Source organism: Schistocerca piceifrons, chromosome 1, assembly GCF_021461385.2.
Source record: "Schistocerca piceifrons isolate TAMUIC-IGC-003096 chromosome 1, iqSchPice1.1, whole genome shotgun sequence".
Classification (NCBI taxonomy): domain Eukaryota; kingdom Metazoa; phylum Arthropoda; class Insecta; order Orthoptera; family Acrididae; genus Schistocerca; species Schistocerca piceifrons.
Genome location: NC_060138.1, coordinates 1,203,045,966 through 1,203,067,145, shown reverse-complemented (window position 1 = coordinate 1,203,067,145; position 21,180 = coordinate 1,203,045,966). Strand labels below are relative to the sequence as shown.

The following is a 21,180-nucleotide window of genomic DNA, read 5'->3' as shown; positions in this document are numbered from 1 at the left end:
AGTCACAATGAAGGACGACAGCCTCAGAAAAACTGAAAAATATTAAGTGCCAGCGTGCTGTAATGCATGACATGTGAGCTGAGGAAGCATGTGGAGGAAGCCAAAACTCTTGATTTGGTAAGATTCTTGTCTTCATATCTCCAACAGACACATGTTAAGCACTCTGATCCCCCATTACTGATAGGTCATACCTTCCTCAGTAACAAGTACATTACAGGCAGAGTAGGGAACTGTGTAAATACATGTATCAGTTCTAGCCCCTCCCAATTGCTACTGACTTGCAGGTAGTCACTGTTAGTATAAATGTGTAGCTACATGTTTCCTTTGCCAATGACCTTGCCGCAGTGGTAATACTGGTTCCTGTCTGATCACCAAAGTTAAGTGCTGTCGGGCTGGGCTAGAACTTGGATGGGTGACAGTTTGGTCTGCCGAGCACTGTTGTTGGCAAGTGGGGTGTACTCAGACTTCGTAAGGTAAACTGAGGAGCTATTTATTTCACATCTATGAGTACCATTTCACTTGGGATCAGAGGGAGGTACACTAGCATTCCTATTTTCCTTTGTAAATATGTATTAAGAATTCATTTTTTATGACTTTTCCATATATTTCAGGATATCCTCACTATGGATCTATGGAACAAAAAGTACATCTAATGTAATCATAATATGTTATACGGTTTTCCACCACCAGTCTTTACAGACAGCTCTGAGATTCAGATACTCATTAACATTCACTGACCATCATGTGATAATAGAGAAACATTCACAGACTTTACATCACAGCAATGAAGAAGATTCACAAGCAAAACTTACACATTTATGAGCTAGATTCTCTATTACCTACAGTAGGAAACATAACACTTGGTTGTGATGATATTCATTTGTGGTATCTTATTCATTGGTTTATCCCTTAGACTTTTTGAACTTCACTGTTTAATAAGATTCAGAATTTTTCTTTCCTGTCAGAATTCTCATGTAACTTTATGTATATATTTTTAAATTGTATATCTAAAAACAAAGATGATGTGACTTACCAAACAAAAGCGCTGGCACGTCGATAGACACACAAACAAACACAAACATATGCACAAAATTCTAGCTTTCGCAACAAATGGTTGCTTTGTCAGGAAAGAGGGAAGGAGAGGGAAAGACGAAAGGATTTGGGTTTTAAGGGAGAGGGTAAGGAGTCATTCCAATCCCGGGAGCAGAAAGACTTACCTTAGGGGGAAAAAAGGACGGGTATACACTCGCACACACACACACATATCCATCCACACATGTACAGACACAAGTAGACATATACAGTGGCCTCTGTATATGTCTGCACACACACACATATCCATCCACACATGTACAGACACAAGTAGACATATACAGAGGCCTCTGTATATGTCTGCTTGTGTCTGTACATGTGTGGATGGATATGTGTGTGTGTGCGAGTGTATACCCGTCCTTTTTTCCCCCTAAGGTAAGTCTTTCCGCTCCCGGGATTGGAATGACTCCTTACCCTCTCCCTTAAAACCCAAATCCTTTCGTCTTTCCCTCTCCTTCCCTCTTTCCTGACGAAGCAACCATTTGTTGCGAAAGCTAGAATTTTGTGTGTATGTTTGTGTTTGTTTGTGTGTCTATCGACGTGCCAGCACTTTTGTTTGGTAAGTCATATCATCTTTGTTTTTAGATATATTTTTCCCATGTGGAATGTTTCCCTCTATTAATTCATATTTTTAAATTGTATGTTAGTTATAATTTTCTGGTATGGTACTACCAAGTAAAAATAAATCACATCTTTATTTAAGTATGACTTCAAGAAGTACTTGCTTTCCTTTGAATGTTTATTTCACAGAGAAAATGAAAAGTGATCATCTTTTATGAAAAGTTGTCATTCTACAGGCATCTACAACATATCAAAAGAAGAAATTTGATTACTTAGTTAATAAGTTGATGTGTTATTCTGAAATAAATACTCTGACAGTAGTTCCCTATTGTGGACTGTTTGTGACTTTAATACAAGTTGACATGGTACCTCTTTGTAGCAACGATTAGCCAGCATGAGTAATGGTGTTGCACCATTCACGTCCACAGAATTTACATCACCACCAGCATCAATTAAAATTTTCAGGTACTGAAATAAGAGAAATAAGTAATGAGACATGGCAGTAATATCAGCAATGCACTACTTTAAAAAGGTTATCATGAAATATATTGTATAATATATAAAGCACAGAAGCAGATAAGCTCTCTCCCTCCCTCCCTCCCTCCCTCTCTCTCTCTCTCTCTCTCTCTCTCTCTCTCTCTCTCTCTGTCTGTGTCTGTGTCTGTGTGTGTGTGTGTGTGTGTGTGTGTGTGTGTGTGTGTGTGTGTGTGACTGAAAATAACTGGAAGGGGAAAAGTATTATTAATTGTTGTTGTTAAACCAAAAACCTAAAGTAATTGCAGTTATTAAGCATACTACAGACAGTAAAGTAATGTTAACAAATAGCTAAACACCTTGAGAGTAATACTCTCATAACCTGGCTATCCGTGTTAAAACCATCAATCAGAAATACTTGGATTTTTCAAATTAGCAATCATAAAATAAAGTTTTCTGGATACATTGTTCATATTTTACCTCAACATTTTCAGTTTGGGAATCAGCTAGTGTGTGACAACAAGCGCACATAGTTGGGGACACAACAGAAGAAAAGCTCAGGATTAATGAAGTGCTATACAGGGAGCAACAAAAAGATCTGACAGTTTTAGAGCACAAATAATGCAAGTGTTAAGAGTGATAGAAAATCTTTTATTGGTTATTACAGAAAGGTATTAATGGAAATTAAAGAATATAACATTGGAACAACTGATTTCATCAGTTTAAGATTTGAAGATGACGTCCTTCAAATGATGCCCTTCTGTGATGAAGTATTCTTCCAGTCTGGCACCAAAACTGTCGAACACCTTCCTTAACATTGCAGGAGACAGGTTGGCAATTTCTTGAGTTATGGACACCTTAAGTTTGCCTAATGTGTGGGGCTTATTTGTGTACACTCTTGATTTCAAGGAACCCTACAAGAAACAAATCACAAATGCTTAGATGATGGGAGCATGCTGGCCATGCAATATCCTCAAAATGCGAGATTATTCAGCTGAAAAGTTTACTTTTCAAAAAGTCCATCACCTCATCGGCTGTACAAGCAGTTGCCCCACCCTGCTGGAACCACATTCTACTGTGCACTAAGCGTTTTTCCTGAAGTTCAGGGACCAGGAAGTTTTGTAACATCAACAGATAATGTTGCAAATCGACCATAACAGTTTGACCATCCTCTTCAAAGAAGGTGCCCAGTGACACAAGGTTTTGTTACACCACAGCACACAGTGACCTTAGGACTATGCAGAGGATAGTCAAGCAGTTCTTCAGGGTTTTTAGCTAACCAATAATGAAAGTTCTGTTTGTTTACATAACCATCCAGATGAAAATGTGCCTCGTTGCTCATTGTGAAAATTTTTTCATCTGTCGTCAAATCAATTATTTGCTCAAAAAATGCTTTTCGCTTTGCATAGTTATTGGGCTTTAACAGCTCAACAACAGACATTTTGTATGGATGGAAATGCAGATTGAACCACAAAATTCACTTTATTGAGCACTCAGACATATGCAAAGCAGTAGCTTGTTTATGGGTCACTTGCCAAGCACTGGCTTCCACAGCTTCTCTTACTCCATCAATATCCTCTGGTGCCCCGGCTGACCTTGTATGGCCAGTTGACTTCCGTTTCAATGCTGAACCGGTTGCTCTGAAGTTATGCACCTGCAGCATAATTATGTTGCGTGTCAGAACTTTTCCTAGTGAACCTAAATTAAAATGCCTATGGAACTGCCTCTGCACACAAACACAGGAATCATCACTTTTAAAAAATGCTTCGACAAGAAATGCGCGATGCTCAACTGACCACTGCTCCGCAGGTACTAAAAATGTCCACGTGTAGGCTCTGAAACACGTCTATCCCCACCACCCCCCACCAACTAATCACTCAACTGCATGGCACTGAAAATCGTCATATCAATTTGCTGCTCCCTGTACAAGGGAGCAACACAAGTGGTGGCTCGGAGGGGTAGGTCAGTTCTCCCACCCTTCTCTTCCCTCGATTTGTATGTGGCAATGGGAGATGTTTGCCTAGTCTGTCTTGGTCTGTGACTCCAGACACACTCTATTGCCACAATCATTCCTGTCACAGGTGCCATCAAGGTAAGAAGCAATGAACACCTATGATTTAAAGGATTTGTGTGGCAATACTCCACTAAATTCATGTTGCCACTGCCATGACTATGCAACTTTATTTGCTACTCATATTTAATTATGTGTTTGCTGTGTGGAAGTGTTGTATATTTGTGAAGGGAGAGTCATTTTCATTGTGTAGTATTGCTATTTTTGGTTTTTCAGTTAAGATGACTGTATTTTAAAACACACAGAGCCAAACAAACAGTACAAAAATTCCTTCATTACGTTAAAGGTTATGTCTGAAGAGAGAAAATGTTTCAGCACTGCAGAATGAGAACTGTCACCGATTTGGATGATTTCCAGAAAAACATTGTTCATCTTATTGTACTGAAATTTTGTGACTGTGGTGAGTTTTCTGCAAGGCAAAAGGTAGCAGATGTTTTACACAGCAAGGTTGCTTTGACAAGGGACCAGTATTTGAGAGAAGGAATTGTGAAATTTTTGGGATTCAGTTACAGAAAATGCAACAATGGAAGATGCATTCTGATGGAGAGATTTGATATTGTAGACGCAAGGGCAACTTTTCTGAGCAAAATGCAGATCAGAAAAGAAAATCACCACCACCCTGTTATTTGTGTTGATGAGACCTGGCTGAATTGGAATGAAGCCAGAAACCACTCATGGGAGAAAACAAAGGGAAAATATGCTTTGAAAGTACATGTGTCCGCAGCTCGTGGTCGTGCGGTAGCGTTCTCGCTTCCCGCACCCGGGTTCGATTCCTGGTGGGGTCAGGGATTTTCTCTGCCTTGTGATGACTGGGTGTTGTGTGCTGTCCTTAGGTTAGTTAGGCTTAAGTAGTTCTAAGTTCTAGGGGACTGATGACCATAGCTGTTAAGTCCCATAGTGCTCAGAGCCATTTGAACCAAAGTACATGCACGATTATATGAATATGGCTTTATCAAAACTGCAAAGAAGTAGTGAGGCTGCCCTATTGTCATTGCCAGTATAGCATAACTGAAAATGTATGGGACCTAGCAAAAGGAAATTTTGCATCCTGAAATTGCACATTCAGACTGAAAGGAGTGCAGAATTAACTTTAGAAAGCCACAGATGATGCCATAGTGGAAGACTAGATTACGGTAACTGCTTGCATCATGCTGAAAATCTGCCCAATAAAGACTTTCTGAAGGAAAAAGGCACATGCTAAAAGTTTGTTGCAAGCATTCTCATTACTTTCAAAGGCTCTGTGGGTACGTAGTTTCAGAATACAACCATTAAACAGCAGTAAAGTGCATCAAATGTTATGTTTCTCTTTCCTTCACTTCCCAAGCTGTAAATGGTGTTCCCTCTCTCCAGTTCCTAAATGAACTCTCTCTTCCAAAAATTTTAAAATATGAGGTAGCACACCCAGAGAGTGTATACTGACTGTGACAGTATGTTTCTCAGTGTTTCTTTTGGTGAGCAGAAGACCTATGTTTTCTGTTTTATACCTAGGCTTAAGCTAACATCCAAAACTAAGGAATGCCTCAATGTTCACATAATCAAAACTAAAATAGCTGTAAGGAATGCCTCAATGTTCACATAATCAAAACTAAAATAGCTGTAATAATTTAACAAATGAGTGGCAATAATGTAATAGGCTTTAATGTGCCTTCTAAATCACATGATTATGCATTAATGTGGAGAGGCTGCTGATTTGCTACAGTGTTTTGTAAATGTTTTCTTGACATTCAGTTTTGCAATCGTGACACAGCTATAAAATCCTTTTTGCAGTGTGCTATCCACCAATTTTTGGCATCATATCATTTTTAGGTGTGCTTTATAATACATTGTGCATACATCTGCCAGACCGTATTGTCTAATTGATAATTTGTAGGGTTTCGCTCAACGTGCATGGGCCAATGGCTTCTGAATTGGATGACTGACTTGTGTGACAAGCCCACCATTGAAGGGAAGATGCAGGAAAGACGAAGGGGCTTCATTCTACACTTGCCCCTCCACCTGCCACATTTTAGTGTTCTCTAGTACAGAGTCATGCAAGTGCATAACCTGACTTTCTGACTGCTACACTGATAAATTCAAGCACTTCTGATTGACAGTTTAAATAAATCTGGCTAGAAATCCATAGCTGTGTATTAACATTGCCTTATTGTCAGTTCTACATAAACAAATGAAACTGTTGATTTAACAACCACAACCTCAGATTCATAAGATATCTATTATTAATATGGCAACATCATGTTACACTACTGGCCATTAAAATTGCTACATAAACAAATGAAACTGTTGATTTAACAACCACAACCTCAGATTCATAAGATATCTATTATTAATATGGCAACATCATGTTACACTACTGGCCATTAAAATTGCTACATCATGAAGATGACATGCTACAGACGCGAAATTTAACCGACAGGAAGAAGATGCTGTGATATGCAAATGATTAGCTTTTCAGAGCATTCACACAAGTTTGGCACCGGTGGCGACACTTACAATGTGCTGACATGAGGAAAGTTTCCAACCAATTTCTCATACATAAACAGCAGTTGTGATGCCTCGTTTAAGGAGGAGAAATGTTTAACATCATGTTTCCGACTTTGACAAAGGTCGGATTGTAGCCTATTGTGATTGCAGTTTATCATATCGAGACACTGCTGCTTGCGTTGGTTGAGGTCCAATGACTGTTAGCAGAATATGGAATCGGTGGGTTCAGGAGGGTAACACGGAACGCCATGCTGGATCCAAACGGCATCGTATCACTAGCAGTCGAGATGACAGGCATCTTATCCGCATGGCTGTAATGGATCGTGCAGCCATGTCTCGATCCCTGAGTCAAAAGATGGGGACGTTTGCAAGACAACAACAATCTGCGTTACCCTTGACGCTGCATCACAGACAGGAGTGCCTGCGATGGTGACTTAACAATGAACCTGGGTGCACAAATGGCAAAACATCATTTTTTGGATGAATCCAGGTTCTGTTTACAGCATCATGATGGTCGCATCTGTGTTTGGCGACATTGTGGTGAACGCACATTGGAAGCGTGTATTCATCATCGCCGTACTGGCGTATCACCTGGCGTTATGGTATAGGATGCCATTGGTTACACATTTCGGTCACCTCTTGTTTCCATTGACGGCACTTTGAACAGTAGATGTTACATTTCAGATGTGTTATGACCTGTGGCTCTACCCTTCATTCGATTCCTGCGAAACACTACATTTCAGTAGGATAATGCGCGAGCGCATGTTGCGGTCCCATACGGGCCTTTCTGGATACAGGAAATGTTTGACTGCTGCCCTGGCCAGCACATTCTCCAGATCTCTCACCAATTGAAAATGTGTGGTCAATGGAGTCCGAGTAACTGGCTCGTCACAATATGCCAGTCATTACTCTTGATCAACTGTGGTAGCGTGTTGAAGCTGCATGGGCAGCTGTACCTGTACACGCCATCCAAGCTCTGTTTGACTCAATGCCCAGATGTATCAAGGCTGTTATTACAGCCAGAAGTGGTTGTTCTGGGTACTGATTTCTCAGGATCTATGCACCCAAATTGCATGAAAATGTAATCACATGTCAGTTCTAGTATAATATATTTGTCCAAAGAATATCCGTTTATCATCTGTGTTTCTTCTTGGTGTGGCAATTTTAATGGCCAGTAGTGTACTTGTGCTATTTGTTAATCCTATTCATGCTTTTAACATGCTTTTAATAACCTAATCAGCATGCTGTAAAAAGGCAGCTATGAAAGCAGACTCACTCAAATGAACAGATGTAGTTAACAGCTGCAGCAGTCAAAATGATAGATGCTAGGAGATGGCTATTGTTACAAGGCAGTCTATTTCACCATTGTCCACTGCTTTGCTCATAACAGCAATGAGATTTAAAGCAAATGTCTGATTTGGAGAAGTCAAATGGGCAAACCACCTGGAAGTGAAAGTGTTCATACCATTCACCTATAATTGTGCAGATGATATGGAGTACACCTACATCTACATCGATACTCTGCAATCCATCTTATGGCACATGCGTACCACTACCAGCCATTTCCTTTTTTCTACCACTTGCAAACAGAATGAGGGAGAAATTACTGTCCTTGTGCTACATATGAGCCATAATTTCTCTTATCTATGTGGTCCTTACATGCAGTGCAAGTTGGAGGTAACAGAATCATTCTGCAGTCAGCTTTAAATGGCAGTTCTCTAAATTTTCTCAATAGTGTTTCTCAAAAAGAATGTTGCCTTCCCTTGAGGGATTCCCATTTGAGTTCCCGAAACATCTTTGTAACACCTGTGTGTTGTTTGAATCTACCAGTAACAAATGGAGCAGACCACCTCTGAAATGCTTCAGTGTCTTCCTTTATCTGACCTGGTATAGATCCCAAACACTCATGAAGTTCTCAAGAATAGGACACACTAGCATCCTACATGCGATCTCCTTTACAGATAAACCATACTTTTCTAGAATTCTCCCAATGAACTGAAGTTGATCATTTGCCTTTCCTACAATAATTCTCACATGCTCATTCCATTTCATATCACTTTGCAACATTATGCCCAGATATTTAAATGATGTGACTGTGTCAAGCAGGGCACTACTAATACAGTGTTTGAATGTTATGGGTTTGTTTTGCCAACTTGCCCATATTAATTTACATTTTTCTACATTTAGAGCTCGCTGCCACTCATCACACAAATTAGAAATTACCCAAGTCATCTTGTGTCCCCATGCAGTCACTCAACTTTGAGATCTTACCATACACAACAGTATCATCAGCAAACAACTGCAGATTGCTGTCCGCCCTGTCCGTCAAATCATTCATGTATACGGAGAATAATAGTGGTTCTATAACACTTCTCTGGTGCACTCCTGATGATATGCCTGTCTCTGATGAACACTTACCATCCAGGATAATGTACTGGTTTCTATAAGTTATGAAATCTTTAAGCCACTCACATAACTGTGAATCTACTACATATGCTTGTACCTTCTTTAACAGCCTGCAATGGGGCAACATGTCAAATACTTTCGGAAAACTTAGAAATGTGGAATCTGCCTGTTGCCCTTCATCCCTGGTTTGCAGTACGTCAAGCGAGAAAATAGCAGGCTGAGTTTTGCATGAGAAATGCTTTCTAAAACAATGGTGATTTGTGGACGTAAGATACTTAGTCTCAAGAAAATTTATTATATTCGAACTGAGCATTTGTTCAAGAATTCTGCAGCAAGCTGATGTTGGGGATATAGGTCTGTATTTTTGCAAGTCAGTTCTTTTGCCCTTCTTCTACACGGAAGTCACCTGCAATTTTTTTCCAGTTACTTGGGACATTGTGCTGGGCCAGAGATTCATGATAAATGCATGGAAAGTAAGGAGCCAGTGCCATAGGGTCTGTGAGAAATCAAACTGTGTTTCCATCTATATCTGGTGACTTGTTGGTTTTCAACTCCTTTAGTTGTTTCTCTATGACAGGGATACTTATCAATATGTTGTCCATATAGCAGTGTGTTTGATGGTCAAACAGTGGTATGCTTGTACAATACTACTGCATGAACAATTTCTTGAACATGAAATTTAAAATTTCAGCTTTCATTTTATTTTCAACTGCCACACCACACTGGCCAATGAGTGACTGGATGAAAGCCTTAAGGGGCTCCGGAACGCCCTATACTTGCAATGTTAAAATAACGCTTATAAATTACATCTTTCCTCACAAAGTATTTGAGGTAGGAAGTTGAACTTTTTACAGATTATTTATTGGAATATGGGCTACAACTTAACACAGGGATTTTACAAAATTTTAGTTCAGTTATTAAAGATGATTTTTTTTTCAATTGTAATGAAAATTCACAACATTTTTTTGCAATTTTTTATTTATATATTCAAAAAATATACAGTTTTTTGGAAAAAGGCTGTGTTAAATTATGCAGAAGGTACTGTGTAACATTTACTGAAAGTTTGAAACAAATATGTTTGGAAGATCCTTAGAAAACGTGTAATTAGTATGAGAAAATAAAAGTTTTGGGAATCGAGCGACAAAGATTGGATTAACTTTTTAGTGCATTCCAGGACCATAGGATGGATTATCTTCATCCTCTGCAAACTCCTCCTCCAGCTTCCTCTTGTTCCTCCTCCTGTTTACTCTTGCTTGTATTTCTAGACTCTTTACAGCCCTGTCTGCAGCCCGAAGGCATTCCTTGTCTAAAGCAAGCATTGCTCATTGTTGTGTTCGTAGATTTTGCTACCATTTTCTTCAGTTGCAGTTACTGCAACACTGTTCCAAAAGGTGGTCATGTATGAACACTTATCACATTTCAGTTGTATTTCACTAGCAAGTCCTACGTGCTTTATTATGGAGAGTTCCAGACCAACTTCACTACAATGAATACATCTTACACAGTTTGAAAAAATTCCTTTGAGAACCGACATATCAAATATTTCATTCACATCCGATTCGCCCATAAAACATTCATAGTTTTCACTCATTGAACCAAGCTTCTTCTGTGAAGTATTTTCTTTCCCACTTTGACTGGTATGGGCAGGTGTACTTGAGAGGTTAGGTTCACTCACTTGGTTATCGTCTTTATTGTTTACAGTAATAACACATACCTTTGGCTTTCCAACATTTCTCCTTTTCTTAAAAGCCTTCAGAGGATTTCTAATAACTTTACTTTTACTCATTATTATACTTCAACAAAACAGAGACTCAAGAAACAGAATTAATTACGAATATTTTCGAGATAACGACAGAGTAATTAAACATGAAACAATCGACAATCACACCAGCGATATATATTGAACCATCACAGGTTAGCCACAACACATACTTTATCTCACATTACTAAAATGTACCTGATGAACACGGACGTTAATAATAACACCATTTGACAGCAGTTTAACAGCGCCACAGTGGGTCACGCCCATGTAGAACACATTTCAAAAAAAATTTAAAAATAGTCGTAGTCTTCGAAATTTAATAAATTATATATCTATTAAAAGGTAATAGTCTGCAGATTCAGAAAACGCAAAAAAGTAAAAATTGAACTTTTCATGATTTTGAGCCTTTCCGGAGCCCCTTAAACCAACTCTGTGATTCTGCATAGGACCAGAATTTTCTTGGTTTCTCTGATAGATCTTTTGCTAAGGTATAAAGGTGGTAGTATTGATGTTTCATGCATGGATCTGTTCACAGATGCTTGAATCTCTACTAACCTTTGCCTGTCATCATTTGCACATCCCTTTTGATCTGAGAGTGCAACAGCCTCTGCTTCCTCAGCATTTTCCAAATCTTGCTATTAAACTATGGTGGATATTTGCCATCCTTAATCCACTTACTAGGCACATAATTCTCCAGACCACATTTTAGAATCTGCTTAAAATTTGCCCATAATTCCTTTACATCCATATTACTGGAACTAAGTGGTGTCAATTCACTATCTAAGTGAGATTCTAACTGCTTATCTGCTCTTTCTTGCGCAAACACTCTCCTAGCCTTCTTAAATGATTATATAACTTTTGTAACCATAGTTGCTATAATGACATCATGATCCCTGTTTCTACTCTGACATTGTCTATTTGTAGCTCACTTGCAAGGCATTTGTGTCACAACAAAATCGACATAAATGTCATGTATAGAACAAATCTTTATAAAACAAATAAATATAACCAAGTTACGAAATGTAATAACTGTAAAACTAAAATTCTGTATTATAACATGCATCCTCTAAATAATTATAAATAAATTACGTAAAGGCAAGCAAAACTATTAATTTAAACCATTAGAATCTTGTTTCTAGATATTAACTAACAAAGTAGAAGGAATGATATAACAAAAATCATTAAGGCTTGGCTTTCATTTCTGTTGTTGATCTGACAGATCTGAAGTCTGCCACAAAATAACTGTTCTCTCATGCACTTTAAACCATTTATATAATTTTGTATTATGTGGTAATTTACAAGTGACTCTTGTTTAATGGATTGTGAGAGTCGTGAGTGACAGTTTTATGTAGGGGCTGTAAATACTGTGTGTAATAAAAAGATATGGCCAAATTTTCCGGAAACATTCCTGTTGTAATGTTGTACAGATTCACTGTTGGAAATAACACCAACCAAGTTTTAGTCTGCTTCCACATGAAGATATCCAGAATAACACTGAGTGAAGTATAGAACAGTACAAAGGCTCTGTGTCATCTGTCCAGGTTGTCAGCTGACCTAGAATGGCCACAGAGGCACTTGTATTGCACACTGTTTGATTATATCTAAAAAGAAAGATGATGAAACTTACCAAACAAAAGCGCTGGCAGGTCGATAGACACACAAACAAACACAAACATACACACAAAATTCTAGCTTTCGCAACCAATGGTTGCCTCGTCAGGAAAGAGGGAAGGAGAAGGAAAGACAAAAGGATATGGGTTTTAAGGGAGAGGGTAAGGAGTCATTCCAATCCCGGGAGCGGAAAGACTTACCTTAGGGGGAAAAAGGACAGGTATACACTCGCACACACACACATATCCATCCACACATACACAGACACAAGCAGACATTTACTGTTTGATTATGTACACTCACATTATAGGGTTACAATACTCTCCTCCTTAGGGAAAAGTTCATCATGGAGGTTGTAACGGAACATATTAAAGGCTTTACTTTAATGAAGTAAGTGATACCCTCCAAATTCAACCAGTTTAACGAGTATTTATGATTATAGAAGAGTTATTGTGTATGTTAACAATGATTGCACAACATGTCTCCATAAACAGTCAACCCATTAAATTATACTGAATAACTGACCCACACAAAAGTTAATATCACTTGATCACTGATACAGCAAATGTCATCATGCAAAAACACTAAGTTTATCTTAAATAATTAATATGAAGTACGAAAAATAGTGGCCAACTTAGGTATTTTGGATCTCCTTAAATAAAAATCACTCAGTGAAACCTATTTGTTCACTAGGAGCGGTTTCACTCAGTATTCACGAAATCAATCCTGTTTTAGACGAAAACCAATGTAATTCTTAATAATTCATGTTCTTACTTATTTATGCAAATTAGAGAAGTCAATTGACAAACTTCTAAAAAATGGCCTTTTTGTAACAAAGAATTATTCTGTCAAGTCAACAAATCTGTCTGTCATTTTCATAACATGTTAAATTATGTCACTCGATGCAAATTAATAACTTATCTGCACAAATTATGATAACAGATGTACATATGACTTATAAATGATATCTCTTTTTAGTAGTTCTTTGACAATGTTATAAATACAAGCAGCAAGAAGGGTCGAGGAGGCAGTCGGAATGTCACTTTGGTAGAGTGTGTTTGTGTGTTATTGTTTGAGGTGGATAAACAATGCAAAGAACATGCAACGGAAATACTACTTTGTGTTGTGTCATGGTCTTTGGTGGACAGTGGAATTAAGATGGCCACCAGAGTAATAAATATTTGAAGGTTACATATTTGTTGGTTTTGCTCGTTCTTTATCATCAAAAGCACATAAAAAACACGGGACCTCATGTTTTTAACCCTAGACAACCAGATTTAGAGCCAGCATCGAGACACAGCAGCGATCCAGCAAGCAGCAGCGATTACTACAACGCATTTTAATGGCGCCAACCAAACATCAAGTGCTAACAAGCTCCGTAAATGGGAGTGAAATAGTGCGATTACAGCAATTAGCAATATCAACGACTAGGCAACCATTACAAGGTGTCCATTTCTTCATTAGTATGTGACAAATGCTGGAGCAGGTGTTGTGCTGTCACAGGAGAATACGGCCTGAAATGGCACTGTGTGGCACAACATCCACTTGCCAGTGAGAGCCTTTAAAAGAAACACTGGTGAGGTTGGTACTGTATCTAAGTTCACATCCAGGCACAGAGGCAGCAGGGAAGATGGCAGTGGCACTAGGGACAGGGGCTATGGAGATGGATGCAGCCCAGCACTGACTACTCTGTCTGGCAATGGCGGCACCCAGAGCAAAGATAGTGCTGGAGACAGAGGGGGCTTGGACCATTAGACGGGAGCCATTGCAGATGATTGAGGCAGCCAAAGGGTTGTGAGATGTTTATATTTTCCCACCTCCGCGTTGCAAATGTTTTGACTTTTGAGTGAAATGCCCAGTCGATGTGCTGTTGTTTTCACATCAGTTCTACCAACAGTGATAGGGGTGTTGTAAAATTCCTGGATTCATCTCGTCGCTGTGCAACCTATGAAAAGGATTGCGCAAGACTCCCAAATACAGTACAGTGCAGTTTTAACACCAATATATTTCCAGGACTCTGGTGTCCGAGCCTGGTGAACTGTACCGGTTACATCACATGTACCCAAAGTTGACATCAAATGACACAGAGTTCACAACAATCAACAAATGAGTGAGACTACAATACATTTGCTCGCAACCCTAGCCAAACAACGAGTGCCCCAAGGCGCCTGCGTGACCTATATTTATACTTTTGTTAACAATTACCTACAATGAAAATTACAATTTTATGTAAAATCACAATTAAAAGTTAAACCGAATATGAGATACACATTGCTAAAAATTTACAATCTCAGTGCTGAACAAAGTGAACCTATTTTCAACTTAGTTACGAGTTAATATAACATTTTCTGACTAATTATGTTACAGGTAGCAATTACATTTCTAAATTTGTTTATAACAAATCAACTAGTGCCTGAATTTTAGTGCTAACATATTTCGGAGATTCAATTATCATGCTTTATTTATATGTTCTATTTAATTTGCTGTAGTAATTTTATAATGATAGGTTTACTGGTACATCCTGACCATGTGCTACATTTCTTTCGATTAGTTACAGTATTAATTTCACATTTATATTGTGTTTCTCACATAAGAACAATGTTAATCAGCAAAGCATCATTTTCGAATTATATGTATACTGAAATAGTGGTTATTTTTGTACGTAATTTGAAAACAGGTCACTTTACAATTGGGCAATTAGGACTGGTGTTTATCTTTAATGCTCTCCGAGGGGTTCTGATAGGGCAATGAGATACAGTAATATTTCAGGTGGAGGATGTAATGCTTATATCAATTAGAAGAAGGTTTATATTATGTAAATGTGTATCTGTAATTATGAAGTGTGTATTCTTTGTTGATTAAGGTTATTGATTTGTGACAGGAAATTTAAAGTATTGCAATGTATATATGGAAAAATTTAAATGATATTTAAAATAATGAAATTTTATAATATGTGTATATTTATAAGAAAAAACATTGTATATTGGAAGCTGGTTCATGCTTAGGGCCTCATATGAAATGTCTGATACCACCTTTTCTTATATGCATCCGGATAGTTTTCAAATAATTCAACGCTTCCTATGGCCTTGTATGTGTGTCTCTACATATATCATTCTGTCCTATTTGATAAAAAAAAAAACTTGGTATTCATTGCGAAGGTGTGTGGGTGGTTCTGAAAGGACACGCATTGTCATAGGATTGTTGTCATTGATAAAATTATGTACATATACTAAATTATCTTTTCATCTGGGCTTTGAATGTATGGAACAGCTGCTCAGCCTCTCCATTGGACTGAAGAGGAAAGGGAGGGGCTGTAATATGCTGGATGTCACTCGTTGTACAAATATCTTTAAAATATTGAGACACTAACTGTGGATTGTTGTCTGTATGGCAGTCCGTCTAAGGAAAAAATCTTGGAGATGGACATGACAGTAGTTGCTGTGGATGTGGACACGTCAGGCAATAAACCAAATAAAAGTTCTGAAAAATAGTCAACCACTACAAGTCACAATAAGGAATGGTCATGCAAAATCAGCGTGAATACCCTCCTAGGGGCACTGGGGAGTGGGCCATGGGGAAAGAGAATCCTGTGGTGTCGGTTGGTGCATGGAGCACTGTGGGCAGACTGTCAACCTGCATGTGACCCCGTTGTCAATACCTAACCAAACCATGTGGTGGCGAACAGTTTTGTACAAGAAAAAAGCCAATGGTCCAGATGGAGAATGCGCATGATGTCCCACTGCAATGTGGATGGGATCACAACCTGGGCCCTGGCTCTTCAGTAGCCAGCAAAAACACACCATGAAGAACTGAGAGGTGTGATCGAGAGCATAATAATTATGCAGAGGATTTAAAGTGGTGGAGAGCATAATGGTTATGCAAATGATCTGACATTTGGACTGGAAGTTTATCTGGCCAGTCATAGTGGACAAACTGAACACCATGACGTAAGACAGGAACTAGTAATGGGAAAACCATCCACAGTATTTTGGGCTTCGACGTATAAATGGAAACACAACAGTTCATCCTGATGAAATACTGGATTGGGGCCAATCGGCAATAGCAAAAGAGCATCCATATTAGGGTATTGTATTGTGGATCATGAAATGTAACAACTACGACCTTTCCCATTTCTTTTAAGTTTATTAGCAGCAGAGTCTTGCTCACATTTGATTAACGGAAAAGTTAATAACATGTCAACAATAATCCAACAGTGTGACAATTACTGAACTATATGAAATAAGATCATCATAACTTCTTAACAGTTTCCATTATGATGTTAAAACTGCACAGTTGGCTGTGGGGCATGATGGGAACTGGTATGCAAGTGTATGTTTTGGTTTAACAACAAAGCCCACTTTCATTTGAGTGGGTTGGTCAATAAGCAAAACTGGTGGATTTGGGGGACTGAGAATCTGCATATCATGATCAAGAAGTCTCTTCATTCTCAAGGGGTGACTGTAAGGTCTGCAATGTCCAGTCACAAAATAGTCGGTGTGATATTCATTGATGGCACAGTGACTACCGAATGGTACATGAAGGTTTTGGGAGATGATTTCATCCCCATTATCTAAAGTGACCCTGTTTTCGTCAAGATGTGGTTCATGCAAGACAGAGTTTGACTCCATCAAAGCAGGAGAGAGTTTGATATTCTGGAGGAGTACTTTGGGGACTGCATACTGCCTCTGGTGTACCCAGAGGTCACTGGCATGGGCCTCGATTGGCTGCCATATTCTCCGGATCTGAACACATGTGACACCTTTTCATGGGGCTGTATTAAAGACAAAGTGTACAGGAATAACACTAAAACCATATCTGAGCCAAAAACAGCCATTTAAGAGGTCATAGGTCATAAATAACATTGATATTCCGGCACTTCAGTGAGTCGTGCAGAATTTTGCTATTCGACTGTCCCACATCATCATCAATGACACCAGGCATATCAAACATGTCATAACCTAAATCAAAATATCTGTAGTGATGTTTACATGGTGAATAAAGTGTGTGCATAATGTAGTTTGTAATTAATTTACATTTTTTTCCATGTGCTTCAGTAACTGTCACCCATTAGCATAGACAAATATTGGCAATATAGGTAACACTTTGGGAACTGTTATGATGAAATAAACCTGTGCAATGTATTCCTTATGCCTGAAGTGGACATTGTAAAGGGTATGAATGTTTGTTTTACTTAAATCACTAAAATACAAGTACAATCTTAGTCTGTGACACATATTTAAATCTGATCTTATTTGTAACTGAAAAGCCAAATTAAAATAAAACATGAGCCTTACTATGTAATTTCAAAGCATTTGTATGTCTATGTGAAATGTAATTACTGTGTTATTAACAAAGGAGTTAATTACAATAATAAACAAATTACTTAAAGAAACTTCCAGAAGGTTTTTGAAAGACTGTTGTTATTGAAATGAAGTACATTTATGCTGAAGCTATGAAACATGCTTGGAAGAAATCACCAGTTGTACTGGTATGAAATGAGTGTTAAGATACAAATGTGTCGATAGGGAACATTTATTGTGAACAAACCTTAAATTTTTTTGTTTGGTTGGTATGACATCTGTCAAAGATATTTAGTATACATCAAGTCATGGAACAAACAACATCATATGTTTTCATCATGCTAACAATGTCGAATTTTGTAGCAGAAAGTGATGATTTGCGGAAAGCATTAATTTTTTGTTCTCATTTGAAAAAAAGTGCTGCAGAGTTGCATCGAATGCTTGTCGAGGCATATGGTGATCATGCTTTATCAGAAGCAACATGCAAAAGATGATTTCAATGGTTCAGAAATAATGATTTTGATGTAAGAAATGAAGAACGTGGAAGACCACTGAAAAAGTTCGAAGACGCTGAATTGCAAGCAATATTGGATGAAGATGATACTTTGAGTCAGAATCAAATGGCAGTAATGCTAAATGTTGCACAACAAACAATTTCTGACCGTTTGAAAGCTATGTGAAAGATCCAAAAGTGTGGGAAATGGGTGCCACATGAATTGAATGAAAGATAGATGGCAAAACCGAAAAACCATTTGTCAAATTTTGATTCAAAGACATGAAAGAAAATCAATTTTGCATCGAATTGTTATGGTGATGAAAAATGGATTTATTTTAAGAATCCTAAATGGGAAAAATCATGGGTTAATCCAGGACAACCATCAACATCGACTGCAAAACGAGATCGATTCACCAAGAAGACAATGCTCTGTGTTTGGTGGGATCAGAAAGGTGTGGTGTATCATGAGCTTCTAGAATCCAGTGAAACTGTGAATACTAATTGCTACAGACAACAAATGATCAATTTGAACTATGCATTGATCGAAAAAAGACCAGAATGGTCCAGAAGACATGGCAAAGTAATTTTTTTACATGACAATGCACCTCCACACAAAGTAAAACTGGTTCAGGATACAATCAAAACACTTGGCTGTATGTGTCTGTATGTGTGTATGAATATATGTGTGTGTGCGAGTGTATACCTGTCCTTTTTCCCCTCTAAGGTAAGTCTTTCCGCTCCCGGGATTGGAATGACTCCTTACCCTCTCCCTTAAAACACACATCCTTTCGTCTTTCCCTCTCCTTCCCTCTTTCCTGATGAAGCAACCTTGGGTTGCGAAAGCTTGAAAGTTGTTTGTGTTTTTTTTATTGTTTCCATCCACCAGTGCCTTCCCGTTTGGTAAAGATATATTAATTTGCATTTAATGTGAGATGACACGTGTGACTCACCAGAAGTCTAATGGTTATGTGAGAGATGGTAATTTTGTTCTTTATGGAAGTTGAAATACACCAACAGTGAACTAAAAGTATTCTTTGAGTACCTACTTATTTCACAAGTAGAGAGAGAGAGAGAGAGAGAGAGAGAGAGAATGAGTCATATATATTCCTTTAACTAGCATCATTCTTCAGAGAAGAAGTTTTTGGAGACTGACATAACCAGCTACCCAGAGAAGAAGATCGGCTGTGTATACCAAGTAAGTCTACGCATGTAAAAGAAGTGAGAAGGCTGCAATCCAACTTTACACACTCTTGTCATCAAAAACATTAGAACATGGCGACTAGTGTGAAAGGACTGAAGGAAAAAAGGAATTCTGAGATGAAAACAAGAGAAAACACTATCAAATGTTGCCATAGCAACCAAGCATAACAAGACAAAAGAACCATTTCACGGAATTGGATTCTGCCTAAATATCAGATGGAGGAAATTTGTAAATGTAAATAAGGGAGAAGAAGTGAAAAAGCCACAATTAGAAAAACCAGAGAGAAGATCTTGACGTATTAGATTAATAAGATATATGCCTAGAACAACATATCTCTTCTTAGTCTAAGCCTAGAATGACCAAGCAAGGTAGCACAGTTATTAGCACACTGGACTCGCATTTGTGAGGATGACAGTTCAATCCCGGGTCCGGCCATCCTCATTTGGTTTTTCCGTGATTTCCCTCAATCGCTTCAAGCAAATGCCGGGATGGTTCCTTTGAAAGGGCATGGCTGACTTCCTTCCCTGTCCTTCCCTAATTAGATGAGACCAATGACCTAGCTGTTTGGTCTCTTCCCACAAAACAACCCAACCCAACAGCCTATAACGATATGACTAAGAAGAGCTGGTGTGGGGAGTATACAGTTCTCACACATCTTGGGTACGCAGATGCAGAAACCAGCATCCGATGCTGCCAGCACCAGTTGCTGTTCACCGGTGCCGACCCACTTCCCTTCCACATCCATTCACCGACGCCTACGTGGAAACCAACAACCAAAGCCACCAGCGCCAGTTGCTGTTCGCCAATGCTGATTACACAGATGCTCAACAATGCAGCCCAAATTCTATGGAGATTAGATTAGATCAGTTTTTTGTCCCACAGATCCATGCTGAGGAGAGCCTCGTGGATGTGGAACATGTCAATATCTTTTAAGCTGAAATAACAATACTAAAAGTATGAATATATACAATACATCATTTGTTTCTATTAAAAAATTCGTCACTGGAGTAGAAGGAGTTGGCCACTAGTAAGTCTTTCAGGCTCCTTTTAAACAGGTCTTTATTTGTAACTAAATTTTTTATGTTTGCCAGCAAATTATTGAAGATGAGTGTTCCTGAGTAGTGGACCCATTTTTGAACTGAAGTAAGTGCTTTTAAGTCCTTTTGCAGATCATTTTTGTTCCTGGTATTGTATGTATGAACTGAGCTGCTTGTTGGAAAAGGAGATATATTATTTAGGACAAATTTCAGTAAGGAGTTAATGTACTGAGAGGCAGTAGTTAGTATACCCAGTTCTTTGAAGAGGTTTCTACAGGACGTCCATGAATTTACTCCACAAATCATACGTATTACATGCTTTTGGACTGTGAAAACTTTTGTTTGACTTGAAGAGTTACCTCAAAATATTATACCATATGACATTATGGAATGAAACTAGGCAAAGTATGCAAGCTTTTTCATTTTTATGTCACATATGTCAGCTAACACTGGAATTGCAAATACAGATTTGTTAAGGCGTTTCTGCCGTTCTGTGGTGTGCTCCTCCCAACTGAATTTATTATCAAGTTGTAATCCCAGGAATTTAAGAGTATCAACCTCTTCTGTCTGCTCTTCTTCATACTTTATGCACATGCTGGTTGGAAACCTCTTACAGGTTCTGAATTGCATATAGTGAGTCTTTTCGAAGTTTAATGTCAGTGAGATGGCTTTAAACCATTTATTAATA

General features: G+C 38.4%; 1 protein-coding gene across 1 annotated transcript in view; it reads right to left on the bottom strand.

The window, feature by feature from the left end:
* The window catches only part of LOC124802543 (serine/threonine-protein phosphatase 6 regulatory ankyrin repeat subunit A-like), a 407,755-nt gene that overhangs the window by 77,749 nt on the left and 308,826 nt on the right, over positions 1 to 21,180 (bottom strand). Inside the window, exon 13 of the mRNA XM_047263406.1 lies at positions 2,023 to 2,121. Coding sequence (XP_047119362.1) covers positions 2,023 to 2,121 — 99 coding nt within the window. The remainder of the gene's footprint in view (positions 1 to 2,022; positions 2,122 to 21,180) is intronic.